Below are 21,474 nucleotides of genomic sequence, written 5' to 3' on the forward strand. Positions count from 1 at the left end.
ACTCTTTCATTTTGCAGTATTATTCTTGGGCTTTCAATTACAAACTAATTGAAATGGACCTTGTCCTTTCAGATCAACACTAGCCCCCACCATTTCTAACCCCTGCAAAATGTTAGCAATCATTCCAAGAAGAATTAACAACATCAATCCTTCCCAAATGCTTCCAAAAAACAGAAGAAGGGAAACATTTCCTAACTCATAACACTACCCTGAGATTAAAACCAGACAAGGACAACACAAGAAAATAACAGACTAATATCTCCCATGAACATACATTAAAAAAAAAATCCTCGGAATCGCTGCAGCCCAGAGCCGCGGCTGGCCGCCCTGCTCTCGCCTCGCGTGTCCGCAGTGGTCCCTGCGCCGACATGCGCCTGGCCACCGCCGCGAACGAGGCGTACACGACCTCGTTGACAGTCTCGGAGCTGCTGGGCTGCAAGCAGTGCGGCGGGGGCCGTGTCCAGGACGAGGAACTTGGAATTAGAATTCCTCGACCACTAGGACACGGACCAAGCAGATTCATCCCAGAAAAGGGAGATTCTCCAAGTGGGGAGTGAAGACGCACAAATGCATGCTTTATTTGCAGATTCTTTTGCTGCTTTGGGTCGTTTGGATAACATTACATTAGTGATGGTTTTCCATCCACAATATTTAGAAAGTTTCTTAAAAACTCAACACTATCTACTGCAAATAGATGGACCATTACCCCTACATTACCGGCACTACATTGGAATTATGCCCGCAGCAAGACATCAGTGCTCCTACTTAGTGAACCTGCATGTAAATGATTTCCTTCATGTTGGGGGAGACCCCAAGTGGCTCAATGGTTTAGAAAATGCTCCTCAAAAACTACAGAATTTGGCAGAACTCAACAAAGTATTAGCCCACAGACCTTGGCTTATTACCAAAGAACACACTGAGGTATGTAGTGAAGTAATAAATCTTGATCATCATTTACATTTTTTTTTTAAGATTCTGTATTTTAGAGCAGTTTTAAGTTCACAGAAAAATTGCACAGGAACTGCAGAGAGTTCTCATTTTCTACCCCCTTAACCCCCTCCCACAGACACACATTTTTCTCCTGTTATTAACATCTAGGATTTGTGAGATACATTTTATTAATTTGTTGGTACTGGGGATTGAACCCAGGGAAACTTTTAACACACCCCCAGCCTTTTTAAAAACATTTTCTTTTGAGGCAAGGTCTTACTAAATTGCTTAGGGTCTTGCTAAGTTGCTGAGGCTGGCTTTGAACTTGCAACCCTCCTACCTCAGCCTCCCCTAGCCACTGGAATTACAGTCATAGTCACCATGCCCTGTGTGTGGTGCATTTTTTTTTTGTGACTGATGAATCAATGTTGATACATTGTTATTAGCTAAAATCCATAGTTCACACTAGTCTAGTGTTCACCCTTTGTGTTGAACAGTTCTATGGGTTTTCACAAATGGATAATGTTATGATACTGTTACTATATAATACAGAATAACAATCACTGCCCTGTGCTGCTGCTGCTTTTCATCACTCTCTCCTTTCCCTTGACATAATTAAAAATTTTAATCTTTTGCGGGCTGAGGAGATAGCTCAGTCGGTAGAGTGCTTGTCCCTGGGTTCCATCCCCAGCACTGCAAAAAAAAAAAAAAGAATTTTAATCTTTTGATAGAGTAGGAGTTACTGAAAATTGGAAGATATCTCTATGTCATCAAAATGTTTCACATATGAACTGGGCATAACAGTGCATGCCTCTAATTCCTGCTACTCAGGAGGCTAAGGTCAGAGTATCACAAGTTCAAAGCCAGTTGGGGAAATTTTGGAGGACCTTATCTCAAAAAAATAAAAAGGATATAAAGAAAGCAAAACAACTTAATTTCAAAAAAAAAACCAAATAACCCAGTTAATAAATGGGCAAAGGAACTGAACAGATACTTCACAGAAGACGAAATATGAATGGTCAACAAATAGATAAAAAAAAGTTCAACAATTCAGCAATTAGAGAAATACAATTTAAAACTACACTGAGATTTCATCTCACTCCAGTTAGAATGTCAACAATCAGGAATACAAATAGTAATAAATGTTGGCAAGGATGTGGGGAGAAGGGTTCACTCATACATTGCTGGTGGGACAGCAAATTGCTGCAACCACCCTGGAAAGCAGTATGGAGATGCCTCAGAAAACGTGGAATGGAACCACCTTTTGACCCAGTAAGACTTAAAAACAGCATACTACAGTGATGCAGTCACATCAATGTTCACAGCAATTCAATTCTCAATAGCTAAGCTGTGGAACCAACCTAGGTGCCCTACAACAGACGAATGGATAAAAGTGTGGCATATATACACAATGTAATATTACTCATAAAAAAGAGTGACTTTATGACATTTTTCCAGAAAATGGATGGATCTGAAGACTCTTATGCTAAACTAAGCCAATCCCAAGAAACCAAAAGTTGAATGTTCTCTCTCAAATGTGGATGCTAACACACAACAAGCGGGGGAGGGGAAGAGTAGAAGTTTAATAGATTAAAAAAAGGGAGTGGGGAAAGGAATAGGAAAGACAGTGGAATGGTTCTTATATAACTTTCCTATGTAGCATATGAATACACTACAGTGAATCTCACATCCTGTACAATCACAAGACCGGGATCCTAATTAGAATACTACGTACTCCATATATGAATAAATAAGCCAAATTATACTCTTGTTACATATAACTAAAAAGAACAAAAATTTTAAAAGTAATAAAAATTTTAAAAAATTTTAAAAAAAAAATCCTCAACAAAATACTAGCAAGGCAAATCCAGCATCACATAAAAAAGTATTATACACCATAACCAAAGTTAAAGAAACTCAAGGTTAATTTAACACCTAAAAATCAATTAATGTATTACACCAATAAAATGAAGGACAAACACCACATGATTATCTCAACATACACACAGACAACATTTGACAAAATTTAACATACATTCATGACAAAAAAAAAAAAATTCAAGAGTGTGTAGCTCAGTGGTAGAACACTTACATAGCATGTGCATGGCCCTGAGTTTAATCCCAGCCCCAAAGAAAAAAAAAAAAAAAACAAAGAAACTTTCTCACCTGATAAAGAGCATTCATGCAAAACCCAGTCAATATCATATTTAACAGTAGAAGACTCAAAACTCCCTCCCGAGATCAAGCAATAAAAGAGGTAAACTGGGGCTGGAGATATAGCTCAACTGGTTGACTGCTTGCCTTGCAAGCACAAGGCCCTGGGTTCAAATCCCCAGCCCCGAAAAAAAAAAAAAAAAAAAAGAGGTAAACTGGACATCAAAAATTAAAAACTTGGGCTGGGGTTTGTAGCTCAGTGGTAGAGCACTTGGCTAGCATGTGTGAGGCACTGGGTTCCATCCTCAGGACCATATAAAAATAAAATAATAAGAGTATTTTTAAAAATTAAAAACTTTAGTGCTTACCAGAACAATATCAAGAAAGTGAACAGAAAGTCCACAAAACTGGAGACATTTTTTTGATAAGGGAATTCTATCTAAAATACATAAAGAACTCTCCTAACTCAATAATAAAAATACTAACTAAAAAAAAAAGAGACTAACTCAATAAAAATTAGCCAAAGGATCAAAGTAGACATTTCTCCAAAGATTTTTCACAGTGAATAAACACATGAAAAAGATGTTCAGCACCACTAGACCTCAGGGAAATTCAAATCAAAACACAATAAGACACCATTTCCCACCCACTAAGATGGCTAGACTCAAAAAGACAGATAATAACAAGTGTTGATGAGGATGTGGGGAAACTTGAAAACTTCATACACTACTGATGGGTATATAAAATACTATAGTCACTTTGGAAAAAGTCTAGCAGTTCTTCAGTAAGTTAAAATTAAAGCTGGGCACACTGGCATACGCCTGTAACCCCAGCGGGTAGGGAGACTGAGGCAGGAGGATCACAAGTTCAAAGCCAGCCTCAGCAAAAGCCAGGCACTAAGCAACTCAAAGAACCCCTCTCTCTACATAAAATACAAAATAGAGCTGGGAATTTGGCTTAGTGGTCAAGAGACCCAGAGTTCAATCCCCGATTACCAAAAAAAAAAAAAAAAAAAAAAAATTTAGAGATACTATACCACTCAACTATTCCACTCTTATGTATTTCTTTTCCATGACATATGAAAACATGCCCACACAAAAACTTGTACACAAATGTTGACAGAAGCATTATTCATAAGCACCCCAAAACGGAAGCAATCTATATGTACATCAACTGATAAATAAACAAAATGTGGTATATACAACAATGGAATATAATTCGACAAAAAAGAATGAAATATTGATACATGCAATATGGATGAAGCTTAAAAACATCAGTTAAGTGAAAAAAAAAAAAAAAAAAATACCAAAGGACCACATATTGTATGATTCCATTTGTATGAAACACCCAGATTAGGAAATCAATCAAGTAAAAAAGTAGATTAGTGACTGCTTAGGGCTGGAGGAGAGGAGAATTGAGGAACTGAGTAGTAGAGTTTCTTTGGAGATGAAATGTTCTAAAATTCATTGTGGTAATAGCTACACAACTTTGAATATATCAAAAGTCATCAAATGGTACAGGGTTAAGTGGGTGAATTATATGATATTCAAAATATACCTCAATAAAGCTATCTAGAAGAATTTAACAACTGGTGATTCAACTCAGATCACTGGTTACCAGTGGTAGTAAGGAGGAGGGCACAAGCCTCCTAAGATGCTGGAACTCTTGATTTGGGTGATAATTACATGGGTGTACACATTAAGTCATACAGTTAAGACTGACTCACTTCACTATAAGGTATAATATTTTTATTATACCTTAATAAAAATTTTAAAAATAGTAACATACAAGATAGGTGTGGTGGCACTTGCCTATAATCCCAGCCACTTGGAAGGCTGAGGCAGGAGGATTCCAAGTTCCAGGCCAGCCTCAGCAACTTAGCAAGACCTGTTTTCAAAAATAAAAAGGGCTTGGGATGTAGCTCAGTAGTAAAGCTCCCCTGGATTCAATTCCTAGTATTCCCCCCCAAAAATAATATATAAGCAATAAGTGAGTACTTCAACTAATCCTAAGAAAAGTACATTTAATTATTATGGGGAAACATAGTTCAAAAAGGTAATTTCCCCAGGGGTAGGGATGTAGCTCAGTAGTAGAGCACCTGCCTAGCATGTACAAGGACCTGGGTTCAATTCCCAGTATCAAAGAAAGAACGAATGAATGAACACAAACTTGTCCAAAGAAGGCACTTATACTTTTGGCTCCTGACTCCAATATGCCATTACCTTTATATCTTCTCTAAGCAGAACTGCTACTTGATGCATGGTATGTACACATAAATATTTGCTGAATGAATGAATAGCATAAATCATATATTTAAATTATTAACTTCTATTTAAAAGTGCTGGGGTTGCTAATCTCAGCTGGTCTGCCAGAGACCCCCTGAGCGCCAGCCCTAGTCCCCCGCGCAGCCCCATTTCCGCTCCAACATGAAAGAAACTATCATGAACCAGGAAAAACTTGCCAAACTGCAGGCACAAGTGTGCATTGGTGGAAAAGGAAATGCTCTCAGAAAGAAGAAGGTGGTTCATAGAACAGCTACAGCAGATGATAAAAAACTTCAGTTCTCCTTAAAGAAGTTAGGGGTAAACAATATCTCTGGTATTGAAGAGGTGAATATGTTTACAAACCAAGGAACAGTGATTCACTTTAACAACCCTAAAGTTCAGGCATCTCTGGCAGCAAACACTTTCATCATTACAGGCCATGCTAAGACAAAGCAACTGACAGAAATGCTACCCAGCATCTTAAACCAGCTTGGAGCAGACAGTCTGAGTAGTTTAAGGAGACTGGCTGAAGCTCTGCCCAAACAATCTGTGGATGGAAAAGCACCACTTGCTACTGAAGAGGATGATGATGATGAAGTTCCAGATCTTGTGGAGAATTTTGATGAGGCTTCTAAGAATGAGGCAAACTGAACTGATCAACTTCTGAAGAAGATAAACTTGAAGAAGTTACTAGGAGCTGCTATTTTATATTATGACTGCTGTTTAAAATTGTTTTGTTTATGGATCTGATAAAATCTAGATCTAATATTTTTAAGCCCAAGCCCCTTGGACACTGCAGCTCTTTTCAGTTTTTGCTTATACACAATTTATTCTTTGCAGCTAATTAAGCTGAAGAAGCCTGGGAATAAAGTTTGAAACAAAGGTTAATAAAGTTCTTTGCCTAGTAAAAAAAAAATAAAATAAAATAAAATAAATAAACAAAAGTGCTGGGGTTTAGCTGAGTGGTAGAACAAGTACTTAGCATCTACAAGGCACTGGCTTCCAGTCCCAGTACCTGAACAAATAAATAAATGACATATAAATGCACAGAGGGACAAAATTAAAGGCACAGAAGGATATAACTAACGAAAATTATACGGAGAATCTAAAACTTACAGTTATCCTTAAATTTAAGATAACAGCATAAGCTGAACATAGAAGTGGGGATTGGTATGGGAGAAGACTAGAGCAATCAATGCTCTAGGAAAATATCTTGTATGGAGTTTCCAACTTATTAAACATTTCCTGTACCACTGAGTCATTTAAATCAATATGCTCAAATTTTAATAGGAAGAGTAGCTATACCACCAAATATATATAATTTCTTAAGGGCATACAAATAAGTACCCTTCTCCCTAACATAAAACCACTGTGGGATTAATGTGGGTTTTCAAAGAACCATAGTAGATAAGGGGTCAATAAGAAGCATTAGGGAATAGAGGCAACCCAAAGATTCAAATACCAAAATCACGATGCTTCATGAGATTTAGCCACAGTGTTCTCATGGTAATTCTAAGAGTGAAAAATGTCACTGGCAAATTTAAACAAGTCAGCCAGAATACAGTTCAACTACTTTTTTTTCTTTCAAGATAAAGGCTTATCTTCACTTACTTGAACTGAGGCTACAGAATAAATTACCAATAGCTAGTTGCCTGTGAAAAGGGAATCAAGTCTGAATGCAAACAGCAACTTCTTAATCATTACCCTGAGGAATAAAATGTCTCCAGAAGAATTTACAAACAGGAAAGGTGACCCAATAATTAGTCTGTTTCACAGACAGCATTTTTGTTGGTGTCCTTGAAAATCCTCGATTTGGAATATTATTTGTCATTTTCTTTTAGCACATCCATCAAGAATCACTAACGAGATAATTTAAAATCCTGACATTCTTGATACTAAACCTGTCAAGACAGTTTTTGAAAGCTTGTGGGGAAGGAGTGGATAGGGACATTAAGAACAATTCTTTATGAATGATCGACTCAGCCCTAAACCAATCAGTATTCAAGAAATTTGTACCAAGCTCTTTAACAACTGGTTACAATGAGCTTGACTGCTTCTGTAACTGGGAAAAGAAAAAGGTAAACAAACACACACACAACTGATACCTTGCTTCCCAGTTTATGGTCAACCTCAGTTTAGGACAAGTGTATAATGGAATCCAAACACACTTTGAGCAATAATTATAACTATCAATTACTGAATCTTTGTACACTGTTCTAGGTACTTCACACACATTATAGTGGTTTTTCGTCCCACTAAGTCTAACTGGTAGATATCCAAACCGCTATTTAAGGCGTGAAGAAACTTACTCAGTTGACTATGCTGGGAATTGAAACTCAGTGCTTCTGATTCCAAAAACAGGCTTTCCTTGATTCAACTACAAAGCAATGCCTTCCATGACAGAAAAAAATAGAAGCATATCTTTTCATTTTTTTTTTTTTTTTCCTGAGTGCTACGGATGTCTCAGTATGATTTAGTACTAAATGCAATCCTGGAGTCAGGCCGTCTGAATTCAACTCCAGTTCCATCACTGACTGATAGGCTATATGTCTTCCTATTTCATAAGATGGTTTTGAGGATTAAATAAATGCCTGCGTGCGAAAGGTTTAAATAGTGCCTGTCATCGAATATGGGAATCACACCAGCTTTGTTGGAGGGGTTAAGTGGTACATGATGACAAGGTTTTCAAGGAAAATCTTTTTTCTGAGCAAGGAACTAGGGAAAGCGGGTATCACACGACAAACCAAAGTAACCTGGCGGGAGAAAGAAAGGAGAAAGGAGCCAGCGGCGGCAAAGGAGCCTAGTGGTCCTTATTCTGGCAGAGGTCCGCGGGAGAAGGTGGCGGGGGTGCAGCCAACTCCCAAGGAGTTTGGTGTGAGCAAAAAGACACCGCAGTCCTTAGGAGAGGAGCTAGAAGCCGCCGTCCGAGGGTGAGAAGGTCTGGCCAGGCACCCGAGGGCGGAAGCCGCCCCAAGGGGCCCTGCTCACGGGCAACAGTTACAGTTCACCCCAGCGTCCGGTGCGGCCGGCCCGAGCATCCGGAGGGGCCCACCGGCGTGGGGAGAGACCACCTCGGCGTGGGGAGCGGCCTACCTCGGCGTCGGGAAACGTCTCTCGGGTGAAAAGCGGGCTGTGGTCCCGCTGAAGCCGAGGAGGAGGCGGGGAGAGGGCGGGCTGAAGGTGTGCGGAGGCGGCAGGTACTCACCGGCCGGAGCGCGCCGCTCCGCCGAGCCCCTCCTTCCGGACGCGGGGGGTCGCGAGCCGCTGCAGCACGTCAGGAGTTGGGGGATATCGGGCGCGCGCGAAGAGGAGGCTCCGCCGGCTGGAGACGCGCTCTCTGGACCCGCGCAGGCGCGGGCGATTTTGGACGCAACCATCCTGGCCGCGGGGGAAACCTGCGGGATGTACCAACTGCATGATACGGGGCACGCGGCACGGAGGCAGTCCTGATCCCTCTGGTGCGCGCGCTGGCTCTATCGTTTGGTAGCATTCAGCAGTGGTTTGAGAGAACATCAAGCGGTGGCAGTAGGGTCCCCAAGTCACTTCCGCGAATCCTTCGAAGTCGGCTCTGCAACAACCCTGCCCTTGCCCTTCATTTGGAAGTATCCAAAATTATTGTGTTCACATAACTACTTACTACCTCCTCCTATGGTTAAATATTTCTGTCTGATCCTTTCAGTAGAGATAGGGAATCAGAAACGAAACCCAGATGACAAGGTGGAAGTGCAAAATTAAAACCATCACTTTTGAGAACAATTCGACTTGATAAAATTGAAAATGCATGTTTTGCCGGGCGCGGTGGTGCATGCCTGTAATCCTAGCGACTGGAGAGGCTGAGAATGGAGGATCACGAGTTCAAGACCAGTCTCGGCGATTTAACGAGACACTGTCTCAAAATTAATAATAATAATAATAATAATAAAGGTCTGGGGATGTGGCTCAGTGGTAAAGCGCCCCTGGGTTAAATTCCCGGTACAAAAAAAAAAAGGAGGAGAGGAGGAGAAGGAGGGGAGGAGGAGGGGGAGGGGGAGGAGGAGGGGGAGGGGGAGGGGGGGAAGGGGAGAGAGACCGGTAGGAGAAGAAAACGAGAGAAAAACTTAGGGCTGAGTTTAGTGGTAGAGCCAAAATGCAGGTACTCAATACCTGTGAATTGAGTTGAATGGAACAGAATTGTGGGAAAGGTGGGAAAAGATTTCAAGCAGAACCTGAACAATACCTTTAGAGCACTGACTTTAAGGAAGAATGCTGATGTACTGTGGTTGGTGGCAGCTATCCTATAACCCTGAGGAGAACCAAACTATGGTATGCAGCCTCTAAGATAGAACTCAGTGATCCCTCCTGGGGGCAGGCACCCTGTATAATGCTTCTCATTGAGTGTGAGCTATAATTAATAACTTACTTCTGAATATCATAAAGCAGAAGTGGTAGCATGCCATTTTCAAGACTAGGTTATTAAAAATACTGCGGAGGGGGCTGTGGTTGTGGCTCAGTAGTAGACCACTTGCCTAGCACATGTGAGGTACTGGGTTTGATTCTTAGCACCATATAAAAATAAATAAATGAATAAAATAAAGATATTATGTCCATCTACACTAGCTTCCTGAGCACTAGGACTGGAAATTACCTCAATTTCCATTCCTAGGGGAATGGAACATCCAATTAATGGAATATTATGCAGAAGTAATAGATGGCACCAGAAAAACAAACAAAAATCACACATACACATATATACGAAGGACAAATTAGAAACCATGCATTGGGACTGGGGTCGAGGCTCAGTGTTTGAGTGCTTGCCTAATATGTATGAGGCACTAGTTTCAATTCTCAGTACCACGTATAAATAAATGAATAAAATAGAGGTCTATCAACATCTAAAAAATTTTTTTAAAAAAAGGAAGCCATGCATTAGTTATCTACTAGGAGGCAGACTTGAGATAGAAAGGTGGGAGAAGCTAAGGTTGTCAGTCAGTGGAAAAGGATTAACCAAACATGCATGAGGCCCTGGGTTCAATCCCCAGCACATACACACCAAAAGTAGAAATAGTAATAATTGAAATGGCATAAAAATGTATACTACATTTATAATTTTTTGTATGATTTTAGTTTGGGAATCATGTTACTGTTTCATATACAAAAAAATTAAGTACTCAAGGATGGGAGCATCTAAATGGCATACAGAAACAAACCAATTATATTTTAAATGAATAACATAACCACACTAAATAAGGGGAATGTGGAGAAAACAAAACAAATGCATACACACAAATGTGTGTATATATCTACTGAGAGAACCTAGAAGCAATGACACCCCAATAACAATGAGAACACCTTTCACCTTGCTCCAGGTCTTGGTATTTATTTATTTACTGGTAGTGGAGATTGAGCCCAGGGATATTCTATCACTGAGCTACATCTTGAGCCTTTTTTATTTTTATTTTGAGACAGGGTCTCACTAAATTGAATAAACTGGCCTCAAACTTGAGATCCTCCTGCCTCAGCCTTTGGAGTAGCTGGTATACAAACGTGGACCTCTATGGCCAGCACCCAGAATGTGGTTTCTAAACATTCTCTACTATAAGGAAAGAGAGCTCCTCAGAAATATGGTTGCCTCTGGGAAAAGTACAGGATAAGCCTAGAGCATATCATTGTATAAGAGAGTAAAGAAGTACTCAAAAGATCCAAGTATGGTGGCACATTCTTATAATCCAAGCTACTCCCGAGACAAAAGCATAAAAGATAACAAGTCTGAGGCCAGGCTCAGCAATTTAGTGAGACTCTGTCTCAAAATAAAATAAAAAGGGCTAGAGATGTAGGATAGTGGTGCCTATCATGTACTAGGTTCAATCCCCAGTACAGGGAAAAGAAAAAAGGAAGAAGAAGGAACAGAGTACTCACAAGGAAGGATGAGACCATGTCAAAATTATACAGGGGCATCAGGAAGGGATTTCTAAAGTCAAATATGGTACAATGTGAAAATCAAATAATGATAGTCATGTATCATAACTCAAGTTATAGTGACTCATAAGTCTACATTGATGTAAATAAATAAAGGACAACTCTTCCATCAGTTAGAATGTCAACTAAAAATGTGGAAAGAATTGATGACATATAAAAGCCACAACTTGGCAACCATCACAGAATAACAATTAAAGTGTCAATAGTGAATGCTAAACCTTGTGGATACAAGGTGTATGACTAACAAATTTACATACTTTCAAAGAATTGTCTCACAGGATACTTATTAGTATAAAAGGAAAAACAATAACTTCACAGTGGAGAAACTTGGCAGACACCACCTTAACCATTGTCAAGGATATCATCAAAAGTAATGATGTGATTCAACATTTTGCAGATTAAAACAAATTTTAAAATATTTGGTTAGAATGATAAAGAATAACTGTCATTCCTCCCCAGGGGTACTTTATCACTGAATTACATTCCCAGCCCTTTTTAAAGTTTATTAATTTCTGTAAATCACCAAAACCTTTTGTAGGTGATAATTATAAAACTGAGTTGCCAAGAAATTCAAGAACTTCTGTGTTTCTTACATCACCTCTTTTAAACTATGTTAGACAGTCTATTGACAGACAACCAAAAGATGCTACACTCTTGGATTAAAACAGATTTTAAGTAACTTCACACTAGAGATTAATCTATTTCATTGTTCTTTTTTTCACAATATGTAATTTAATAATATGTATTATAAAAATATTACAATAGGGGGCTGGGGATATAGCTCAATTGGTAGAGTATTTGCTTTGCATGCACAAGGTCCTGGGCTCAATTCCTGGCACCACAAAAAATAAAGTAAAATAAAATATTAAAATATTAATCTGTCTCTTCAAAAGAGCAAATAATAAAACAAATATTTTAATACACACCTAAAAGCCTTTTGATATAATTCAATGTTTTGTAGTACCATAAACAATAATAATAATAATAATGATATGGGCTAGGCGTGGTGGCATAGCCTGTAATCCCAGTGGGAGAGGCAGGAGGATAGAAAATTCAAGGCCAGCCTCAACTGGGGATGTGGCTCAGAGGTAGAGCATCCCTGGGTTCAATCTTGGGTAGCAGAAAAAAAAAAGTGAAAGATAGGTGGGGGAAGGAAAGAGACAGAATTATTACCCTATGTACATGTATGATTACACTAATGGTATGAATCTACATTGTGTACAATCATGGAAATGAAAAGTTGTACTCTATTTGTGTACAATGAATCAAAATGCAGTCTGTAAAATTAAAAAATTAAAAATTTTAAAAAAGAAATCAAAATTACATGCTATTCAAATACCTAGAACATTAACAAGGAAATAGAACATTATCAAACCAACTGGATTTTCTCAAATAAGAGATCTTAGGGCTGGGGAGATAGCTCAGTCAGTAGAGTGCTTGCCTTGCAAGCACAAGCCCTGGGTTCGATTCCCAGCATACAAAAAAAAGAGATCATAAATTTGAGCTTATCCCTGAAAATAAGTTTAGTTCATTATTTAAAAACTAATGTCTTTCATCCTATCAGCTTATTAAAGAAGAAAACCATTTGTTGTCACAAAAGACATTAAAAATCATTCAATAAAATTCTATAACTATTTGGAATTTTAAAAAAAGTGAAGATATTGATACCAGTCTCATTGATGATGAGGACAAAGTTCCTGTTCCACAGAGTCAAGGAAAAAAACCATGAGCCACATCCTCAGCCCTTTTTTGTATTTTATTTAGAGACAGGGTCTCAGTGAGTTGTTGAGAGTCTCCCTCAGTTGCTGTGGCTAGCTTTGAACTCAGGATCCTCCTGCCTCAACCTCCAGAACCACTAGATTTATAGGCAGGCACCACCCCAACCAGCATAGCAAGGTTTATAGGCAGGCACCACCCCACCCAGCATAGCAAGCAAGTTTTATTTAAGAAAGTGATAGAAACAGACTTCTCCAGAGAAGAGGGGACTTGGGATCTGAAAGCCCATGGGAGAGATGCGACTTGCCTTTTTTTTTTTTTTTTTTTTTTTTTTTTTGTAACTCTCAGAACTTCTATCTTTCATTAATCATTGTCTTTTCTTTCTTCCCCCTATACAGGCAGCTCAAATGTGAATTTTTTTGTGTGATTTTTTTTCTTGAAAAATAGCCATCAGCAACCCTTTGTTCTTTCTTTGAAAAACAATCATCACCCTCTCCAACCTTCATTATTTTACCCATGTTGACTGTCCCACTTGAAAAACGGGCATCAGCTAATTTTCTCATTATCAGACCCTTGTCCTTCTTACCTACACTGACTACCTGACCTTTTCCACTTTCTCAATATTAGAGTAGTTAGCTACATAGACTTGAACAAGTAAGGTGGCGAAAGGAAATTCCCCAGGCTTCACTCCTGGGCAGCACTCAACTGGCTTTAACCCCACTCAGGGACCTTCATCTTACAAACAGCTTCCTAACAATCTGCATAAAATAGATGTGGTCCACCATGGTGAAATTGGCACTAGATCACTAAATCATGGGGGTGAACCCACAGAAATAACCCCATACATGAACCTCCCGTGAAGAGGGAATTTTCCAGACCAAATATAATAAAATCTTACTATGTGGAAAAACCCAGACCATTTCCTCTCTTGGAGGTAGCTGCTCCAGGCATCTCTGAGCATACTTCCACTTTATTAAAACTTATCTAAGTCTCTTGACTGAAATCTTTCTTTCAAAAAAACTAAGGAACCCTCCACCCAGTAACAATGAGACTCAATAACATATACAACCAAACATGATGCCTATAGTATTGATGCAAAAAAAAAGGCATAAATTGGATCCTTAAACCAAAATTCTTGAGACCAAAAGATCTCTGAAATTAAAATTTATTGAGGGGGCTGGAGTTGTGGTTCAGTGGTAGAGCACTTGCAAACCTATGTATGAGGCACTGGGTTGGATCCTCAGCACCACATTAAAAAATAAATAAATATATAAAGTTTAAAAAGTGCTTTTAAAAAAATTACCAAGGTTGTACAGATGCTAGCCAAATAGAAAGAACCAGTACTGGGACAAGTCCTACTACCCATAGCAGTAATTTTAGGTAGTGGCTGGAAAAATGCCTGCTGAATAAGAGCTAAGAGCATTTTTTTAATACTGAAAATTTGAGAACAGATGGTGTAAATTGTTTACACTTAACCTACATACATTATAGGTAAGAAGGGCAGGATTACCCAAAGCAGAAACCACTTTGGGATAGGAGGGAAATTCACAAGAAATAATTGTTGTTTCTAGATTGGCTGGGATTGTAAGCAGGATGTGGTGGCACGTAGGGAGCTGCGATGGGATGTGAGGTTTTAACATACCTTCAGTGATGTGTTCTCTTCAGGTCAATAGCTAGATCTCCCCTATTCCTCCTCCCCTTCATCCTCTGGCTCTTTATAATTAAATTTAGGACATCTCAGAATTTTTAAAAATCAAATCTATCACGGGGAAAAAGAGAAAAACCCAAACTGAAGGACACTTTACAAAATAACTGGTCTGTATCACTTATATCAAAACATAAATGACGAAAACAGAAATTCTTCCAGATTAAAGAAAACCAAAAAGACATAAGGACAGCATAAAAGACATGATCTAAAATCTTTTTCTTTTTCTTTTCCTGTTTTTTTTTTTTTTTTTAAACATGGTGCTGAGAATTAAATCCAAGGTCTTGAGCATGTTAGGAAAGCTGTCTACCACTAATCTATATCTCCAGCCCTGGTCTAGAATTTTCAATTGCTAAAAATGACATTATTGGGATCATTAACATTTGAATAAATTCTATAGATTAAGTAAAATTGTGTTAATGCTAATTTTTTACTTTGATAATTGTACTGAGGTTATATATGCAAATGTCCTTGTTTTTAAGATATATACATTAAAGGCAACCCTACTGGGTCCCCTCTCACCCTGTGGGAGCTCTCTCTCTTCTCATTTGAACAAATCCTACTCTTTTACACTAAAAGGAGAAGGAGGAGAAGTAATATACATCAAAGCTGGACAAGGCAGCTGGGTGTGGTGGAGCATGCCTGTAATCCCAGTTATTTGGGAGGCTGAAGCAGGAGGATCACAAGTTCAGAGCCAGCCTCAGGTACTTAGTGAGGCCCAAAGCAACTTAGTAAGACCCTATCTGTAAATAAAAATATAAAAAGGGGCTAGAGATGTAGCTCAGTGGTAAAACACCCCTGGATTAAATCCCCGGGACTAAAAAAAAAGAGACTGGGCAAGGTGGCCCACCTGTAATCCCAGCAACTGTAACTCAGGAAGCTAAGGCAGAAGGATCACAGGTTCAAGGCCAGCGTTGGCAATTTAAAGAGACCCTGTCTTAAAATGAAAAGGTTGGGGATATTAATAGATAGGGAGAACGAAAAAAATCCCCAAGATAATGTGGCCTGAGAAAGGGAGTGAAAAAGAAGGCTGTGTACCGACAGTCTTCATCTCCCAAGACAAATGTTTTCCAGGTGATGGCTGCAAACAGGGAGGAGGTGTTTTATCACACCTGAAGTAACGGTCACTAGGAGGCATTAATCTCCTTCAAAGTAAATCCTCTCCAGACACTGCCCACAGACCCCAGACCCAAAAAGTTCAAATTCCCAAGTGCTCAAGAAAACTAATATGCTCACTAGACTACCTCTCAAAATAACTTACATAAACCCAGGCCCTTTCTTTGTCAGTGGCTCATTTTCCACCAGGAAAGTGGGTCCACCAGTGCCATTTCATCTTTGCATCCCCTGCTCCAGTGTGAAACTTTGTTCCTGAATAAACAGCTGAGATGATTCATGAGGTTTGCATCCAGCCTGGTCTTTCTGTGCTAACAGATATAACTCAATGGTAAAGTGCCCTTGGTTTTGATCCCTAGCAACACTTACACACACACACACACACACACACACACACACACACACACACAGGAGGAGGAGGAGGAGGAGGAGGAGGAGGAGGAGGAGGAGGAGGAGGAGGAAAGAAAAGGAAATATACATTCAAATATTTGTAGTGGCAAAATGGCATCATGTTACTGTGACAAAGATACCAGACCTAATTATAAAATGAAAGAACATTATGATGAAGAACCAATGCCTGTGTTAATTTTCCTATACTTTGTAACTTTCTGAACTCTGTAGAAATGTAGTTACTTCACTTAATTGCTAGGTCAATTAACTACTGTCTAAACTATAACCTTGTAGGCTTCGTTCTTAGAACTGTAGCTCTTAGGGAAGAAAACTCAAGTTATTTTGAGTTACTGCTATCTATGGTGAAGGCCCACTTCATGATAACACTCGCAAATGTTTTACTGACTTTGTTTTACACCTGGGAACTACTTATTGTAAATTCCCTGTACCTGGTCTTTGGTCACATAGGCTAAGAATTCAAACCCACCAATGTTGTAATTGTTAAGAATGTTAAGAAATGATGTCAAATTTCCTATAAAAGCTCCATGTAACCTCAGCTGGGGGCCCAGAACTTCAGAGCACTGGTTCCTCTTGGTCCACCCACATAAATAAACCTGAGTTCTCCAACCCTTCAGAGTGATGGTTGATCACTTGCTGAGAGTGATTTCCATAACACTACTACCAATTTTTTTTTTTTTTTTTTTTTTTTTTAGCCACTGCCCGCCGCCCGGACACATGACGGCAGACGGGTGCTACTACTAAATTTTAACCCCAAGTTTAGGTCCTTTTTCGGTCTTGGAATTGTGGAATCAATTACAAGACCAAGCTCCAGTTAAGCAGTGAAGAATTTTATTCTTGGACAATAGGAGAAGAGGGAGATAAACACACAAATCAATTTCTCTACCTGTTGGGGGTCGGGAGGTTATAGATATAGGGTAAAAGAAATGAGGGGGGGCTGGGGAGATAGTTCAGTTGGTAGAGTGCTTGCCTTGCAAGCACAAGGCCCTGGGTTCAATCCCCAGCACCGAAAAAAAAGAAAAAAAAAAAAGAAAAGAAAAAAAAAAAGAAAGAAAGAAATGAGGGGAGCCAGGCGTTTGACTGTAATCCCAGCAGCTGAAGAGGCTAAGGCAGGGAGGCTGGAGGTGTGGCCTAGTGGTAGCACTCTTGCCTGGCATATGTGAGGCCCTGGATTCGAACCTCAGCACCACATGTAAATAAATAAATAAAATATCCATTGAGGGCTGGGGATATAGCTCAGTTGGTAAAGTGCATGCCTTGCATGCATAAGGCCCTGGGTTCAATCTCCAGCATCACAAAAATAAATAAATAAATATAAAAAGATCCACTGATTAAAAAAGAGGCTAACGCAGGAAGATCATGAGTTCAAAGCTAGCCTCAGCAATTTAGCAAGACCCTATCTCAAAATTTAAAAAATAAATACAAGGGCTGGGGATATTACTCAGTGGTTAAGTTTCACTGGGTTCAATCCCCAGTACCAAAAAAGAAAGGTGTGTGAGTGGGGGGGGGGGGGGGAATTAGGATGATCAAGGTGTAAGATATATATAGAAAATGAGTGTAAGATATAGAAAATGACAAACCCCCAAATAGTGTGACCTGGGAAGAAGGAATGAGGAAGAAGGCAACACACTGATAACATTGATCCTTTCCCAATACATCCTTTCCCAGTGATAGTACAATGGGACCCTGAAGGGAAAGAGATAAATACTGAACGCTGACCCCAGACCCTCCATTCTTCCCCAAGTAAAAATATTGCCCAGTATTGCCCAGTGAAAACAAATTTCAAATTCTCACAAACCTGTTTCCTAAGTGCCCAAATTGACATGCTCTATCAATAATTAAGTCACCTCTCAGTGTAGCATGTATAAGCACAAACTCCCCCTTTGGCCAGTGGCTCATTTTCCATCAGGAAAGTGGGTCCACCAGAGGCGTGATTCCACTGCTGATTAAAGGCTCTGCTGATCTGTGAAGTTTGCACCTGGCTCAGTCATTTTGTGCTAACACAAGGGAAGAAATATTAAGTGTTTTTTCTGGGAATGGGCAGGGTTTAAATTCAGCTAGAGTACCTAAACTGTACAAGATTAGGGCAGAGTAACAATGTATTCATCTTGATTTCAAATGTTCCAAAAAATATATAAAAAGTAAATGTACTACTTGGGAAGCTAAGGCAGGAAAATTGCATATTAGAGGCAATTTAGAGAGGCCCTAAACTCAAAACAAAAATAAAAAGAGCTGGCGGATGCAGTTCAAAGGTAGAGCACTGCTGGGTTCAAACACCAACACCAGAAAGAAAACAAAAGTAAACATAGAGATAATAATAAAACCAACAAAGGAATCTGGAAATCTGGAAATTTTCATTTGGGAAATCCGAACAAAGGATATATGTGATTCTATTCTGTCAACTTTAATACAAATCTAAAATTAATGCAAAATAAGTTAAAAGAACAGGAGTTAACTACATGATGATTGCGACACAGGATTTCAATTTCCCCACTAAAAATTCACCTTTATCTAGATTGCCTCGTGGTTCTAATTAATTGATTTTATAAATAAATTATAATTTTGAACTCTTAAAATAAATATATATTAATAATTACCACTTTATCTGTTTTTAGGTTTATTTGTTTTTTGGGTGCTAGGGATTGAACCCAGGGACTTGTATCTCTCCCGACTGAGCTATCTCTCCAGGCCCCACTTTACCTATTTTAAACATTAAGAATCTATGTAGGACCATGCTTGGGAATTAAAAAAAAATAAAAATCTTCTGTTAAACAAAGTAAATATAAAGCTAGTCCAATATTTACAAGTCACAGTTTAAGGAACTGTGGAGGAAAAAAATGATTAGTGTCTTGGCCAAAGTAACACAGTTATAAACAAAGATGGGACTGTCAAACACAGAATTAACCTACAAAAACAACAAGAACAACATTCACAATAGGCAAGCACTAGAAAAAGTGTGCAGCCATCACTAATAAGAAACATAAAAGTTCCACTGTACATTTCTTAAATTAGCAAAAATGAATAAAATTGACAAAATGCACTGCCAGCAGGATTGTGAAAAATACATACACTTGTGCATTGAGAATACACTATAAGCAAATGTAATCTTTCCCAAGAGAAATTTGGCAAAAGCTGTCAAAAAATCATAAAAATCATCATACTCTCAACCTGAGTAATACCACATTAGGGAACACATCTTATGAAGATCATTCAAAGGAGAGAGAAACAGATTTGAACAAAGGCAATTATAGTTGAACAGTATGTTACATCCAAAAACTAGAAACAATCCAAATGTTCACCAAGGGGAGAATGGCTAACTTGAAATAGGCCATAGTAGAGCAATACAACAACAAATTATTATATTACATTACCACAGGGAATATCAACCATGTATGACAAAAACCCTACCAAGTAAGAATAAGCTAAAAACTGTGGAATCCCCAGAGATCCATATACAATACTGATGGGTAATAGACAGTTTACTATATAGGAGTCAAAGAAACTCTAGAGTTTGTAATTAGTGATGATTTGGTGTTAGAGTCTTTTTAAAAATAGGAAATGGGAGGGATAACTCCCGCCAGAAGCCAATGACTACAACCCCTCAATTCTGACACAACGATGTAAATCACGTTGGTGAAGATGTGGAGAAACTTGAAATCTTCATACACTACTAATGGGTATATAAAATACTGCAGTCACTTTGGAAAAAGTCTAGCAGTTCCTCAATAAGTTAAAATTAGAGCCATGTGCGGTGGCACATGCCTGTAATCCCAGCAGCTTGGGAGGCTGAGACAGGAGGATCCCGAGTTCAAAGCCAGCCTCAGCAAAAGCCAGGCACTAAGCAACTCAGTGAGACCTTGTCTCTACATAAAATACAAAATAGAGTTGAGGATGTGACTTGGTCAAGTACCCCTGAGTTCAATCCCCAGTAACAAAACAAAATAAAACAAAAAATTGGTAAGTAAGGTGAAAATCTGTGGAATTTGCCTTTGCTTGTTGTTTCTTCTTTGTGTCTTTGTTTTTATTCTACTTGTTTGTTTTGTGGCACTGGGGATCAAAACCAGGATCTTGCACATTCCCAGCAAGAATCAAGATCATTCCCTTCCAGCTCAATGAAGTGAAGATTCCACTCCAGATTGCTACAGATCAGCAGGGTTCCCTTCCCCCAGGTTCCCAGTTCAAAGGGTTTCCTCCAAGGAAAAACAGGACATCAAAGGTGTTCATTCTGCCCCCAGCTGCCTATTACTGAGTCTAAGTTCCAGTGCAAATATGGGAACTCCCTTCTTCCATCCAGCCTTCACTCATGGAATAGAGACTTTACCTTGGCTGTGGCATGCTGAGAATACTAGGGCTCTGATCACCCTTGCCCCAGCATTTAAAGTGGCAGTTCTACATCAGAATGAGCCAAGAGAACCTCAGGATGCTACTCATGCACTGACCCCAGACTCTCAACATTAGAGTGGGGTGTCACTCAGAAAGAAGCTTGCTAATATCTCCATTCCTGGCTTAGAAATTTTGCTAGCGGGGGAGCTGGGGTTGTGGCTCAGTGGTAGAGCACTTGCCTAGCATGTGTGAAGCACTGGGTTCAATCCCCAGCACCACATATAAATAAATGAATAAAATAAAGGTCTATCAACATCTAAAAAAATTAAAAAAAAAAAAAAGAAAAGAAAAGAAATTTTGCTAGGGGACTAGGTGAGATAGCACATGCCTGTAATCCCAGTGGTTCAGGAGGCTGAGGTAGGAGGATCGTAAATTCAAGGCCAGTCTCAGAAACTTAGCAAGACCCTGAGAAACTTATGGAGACCCTGCCTCAAAATAAAAAATTGAAAAAGACTGGTGTGTTACTTAGTGGTTAAGCACCAGTAGGTTCAATCCCCAATACAAAAGGGAGAGAGAGAGAGAGAGAGAGAGAGAGAGAGAGAGAGAGAGAGAGAGAGAGAGAGAGAGAAAGAAAGAAAGAAAGAAAGAAAGAAAGAAAGAAAGAAAGAAAGAAAGAGAGAGAGAGAGAAAAGAAAAGGCAAAGGAAAGAAGGAAGGAATTTTGTGTGGGGGACAAAGTAGACCACGAAATAGGTATTCCTAATTTCTTCCCAAAGTAACTTCATTTGCAAGAATCTCCAGAAGTTCAAGCCTAAGGGAACTCAAAATAACAATGTAGGGGGAGCAAGGGTTGGCGGGTGGGGGGTGGCTCATGCCTGTAATCCCAGCGGTTTGGGAGGCTGAGACA

The 21,474-nt window shown here is 39.3% G+C and overlaps 2 protein-coding genes across 2 annotated transcripts in view; one reads left to right on the forward strand and one right to left on the reverse strand.

Moving 5' to 3' along the window:
- The window catches only part of UIMC1 (ubiquitin interaction motif containing 1), a 158,153-nt gene that overhangs the window by 112,759 nt on the left and 23,920 nt on the right, over nucleotides 1-21,474 (reverse strand). Inside the window, 1 exon segment of the mRNA XM_079144654.1 lies at nucleotides 8,554-8,743. Within this exon segment, the coding sequence (XP_079000780.1) occupies nucleotides 8,554-8,725 (172 nt within the window). The 5' untranslated portion in view covers nucleotides 8,726-8,743.
- On the forward strand, nucleotides 5,511-6,243 carry LOC306663516 (transcription factor BTF3-like; the record flags this gene model as incomplete). The annotated part of the gene is made up of 1 exon (XM_079143858.1): nucleotides 5,511-6,243. One exon carries the CDS (start codon nucleotides 5,511-5,513, stop codon nucleotides 5,997-5,999), a length of 489 nt encoding a protein of 162 aa, XP_078999984.1. The 3' UTR covers nucleotides 6,000-6,243.

The sequence above is a fragment of the Sciurus vulgaris genome (assembly GCF_902686455.1).
Source record: "Sciurus vulgaris genome assembly, chromosome: 6".
NCBI classification, from domain to species: domain Eukaryota; kingdom Metazoa; phylum Chordata; class Mammalia; order Rodentia; family Sciuridae; genus Sciurus; species Sciurus vulgaris.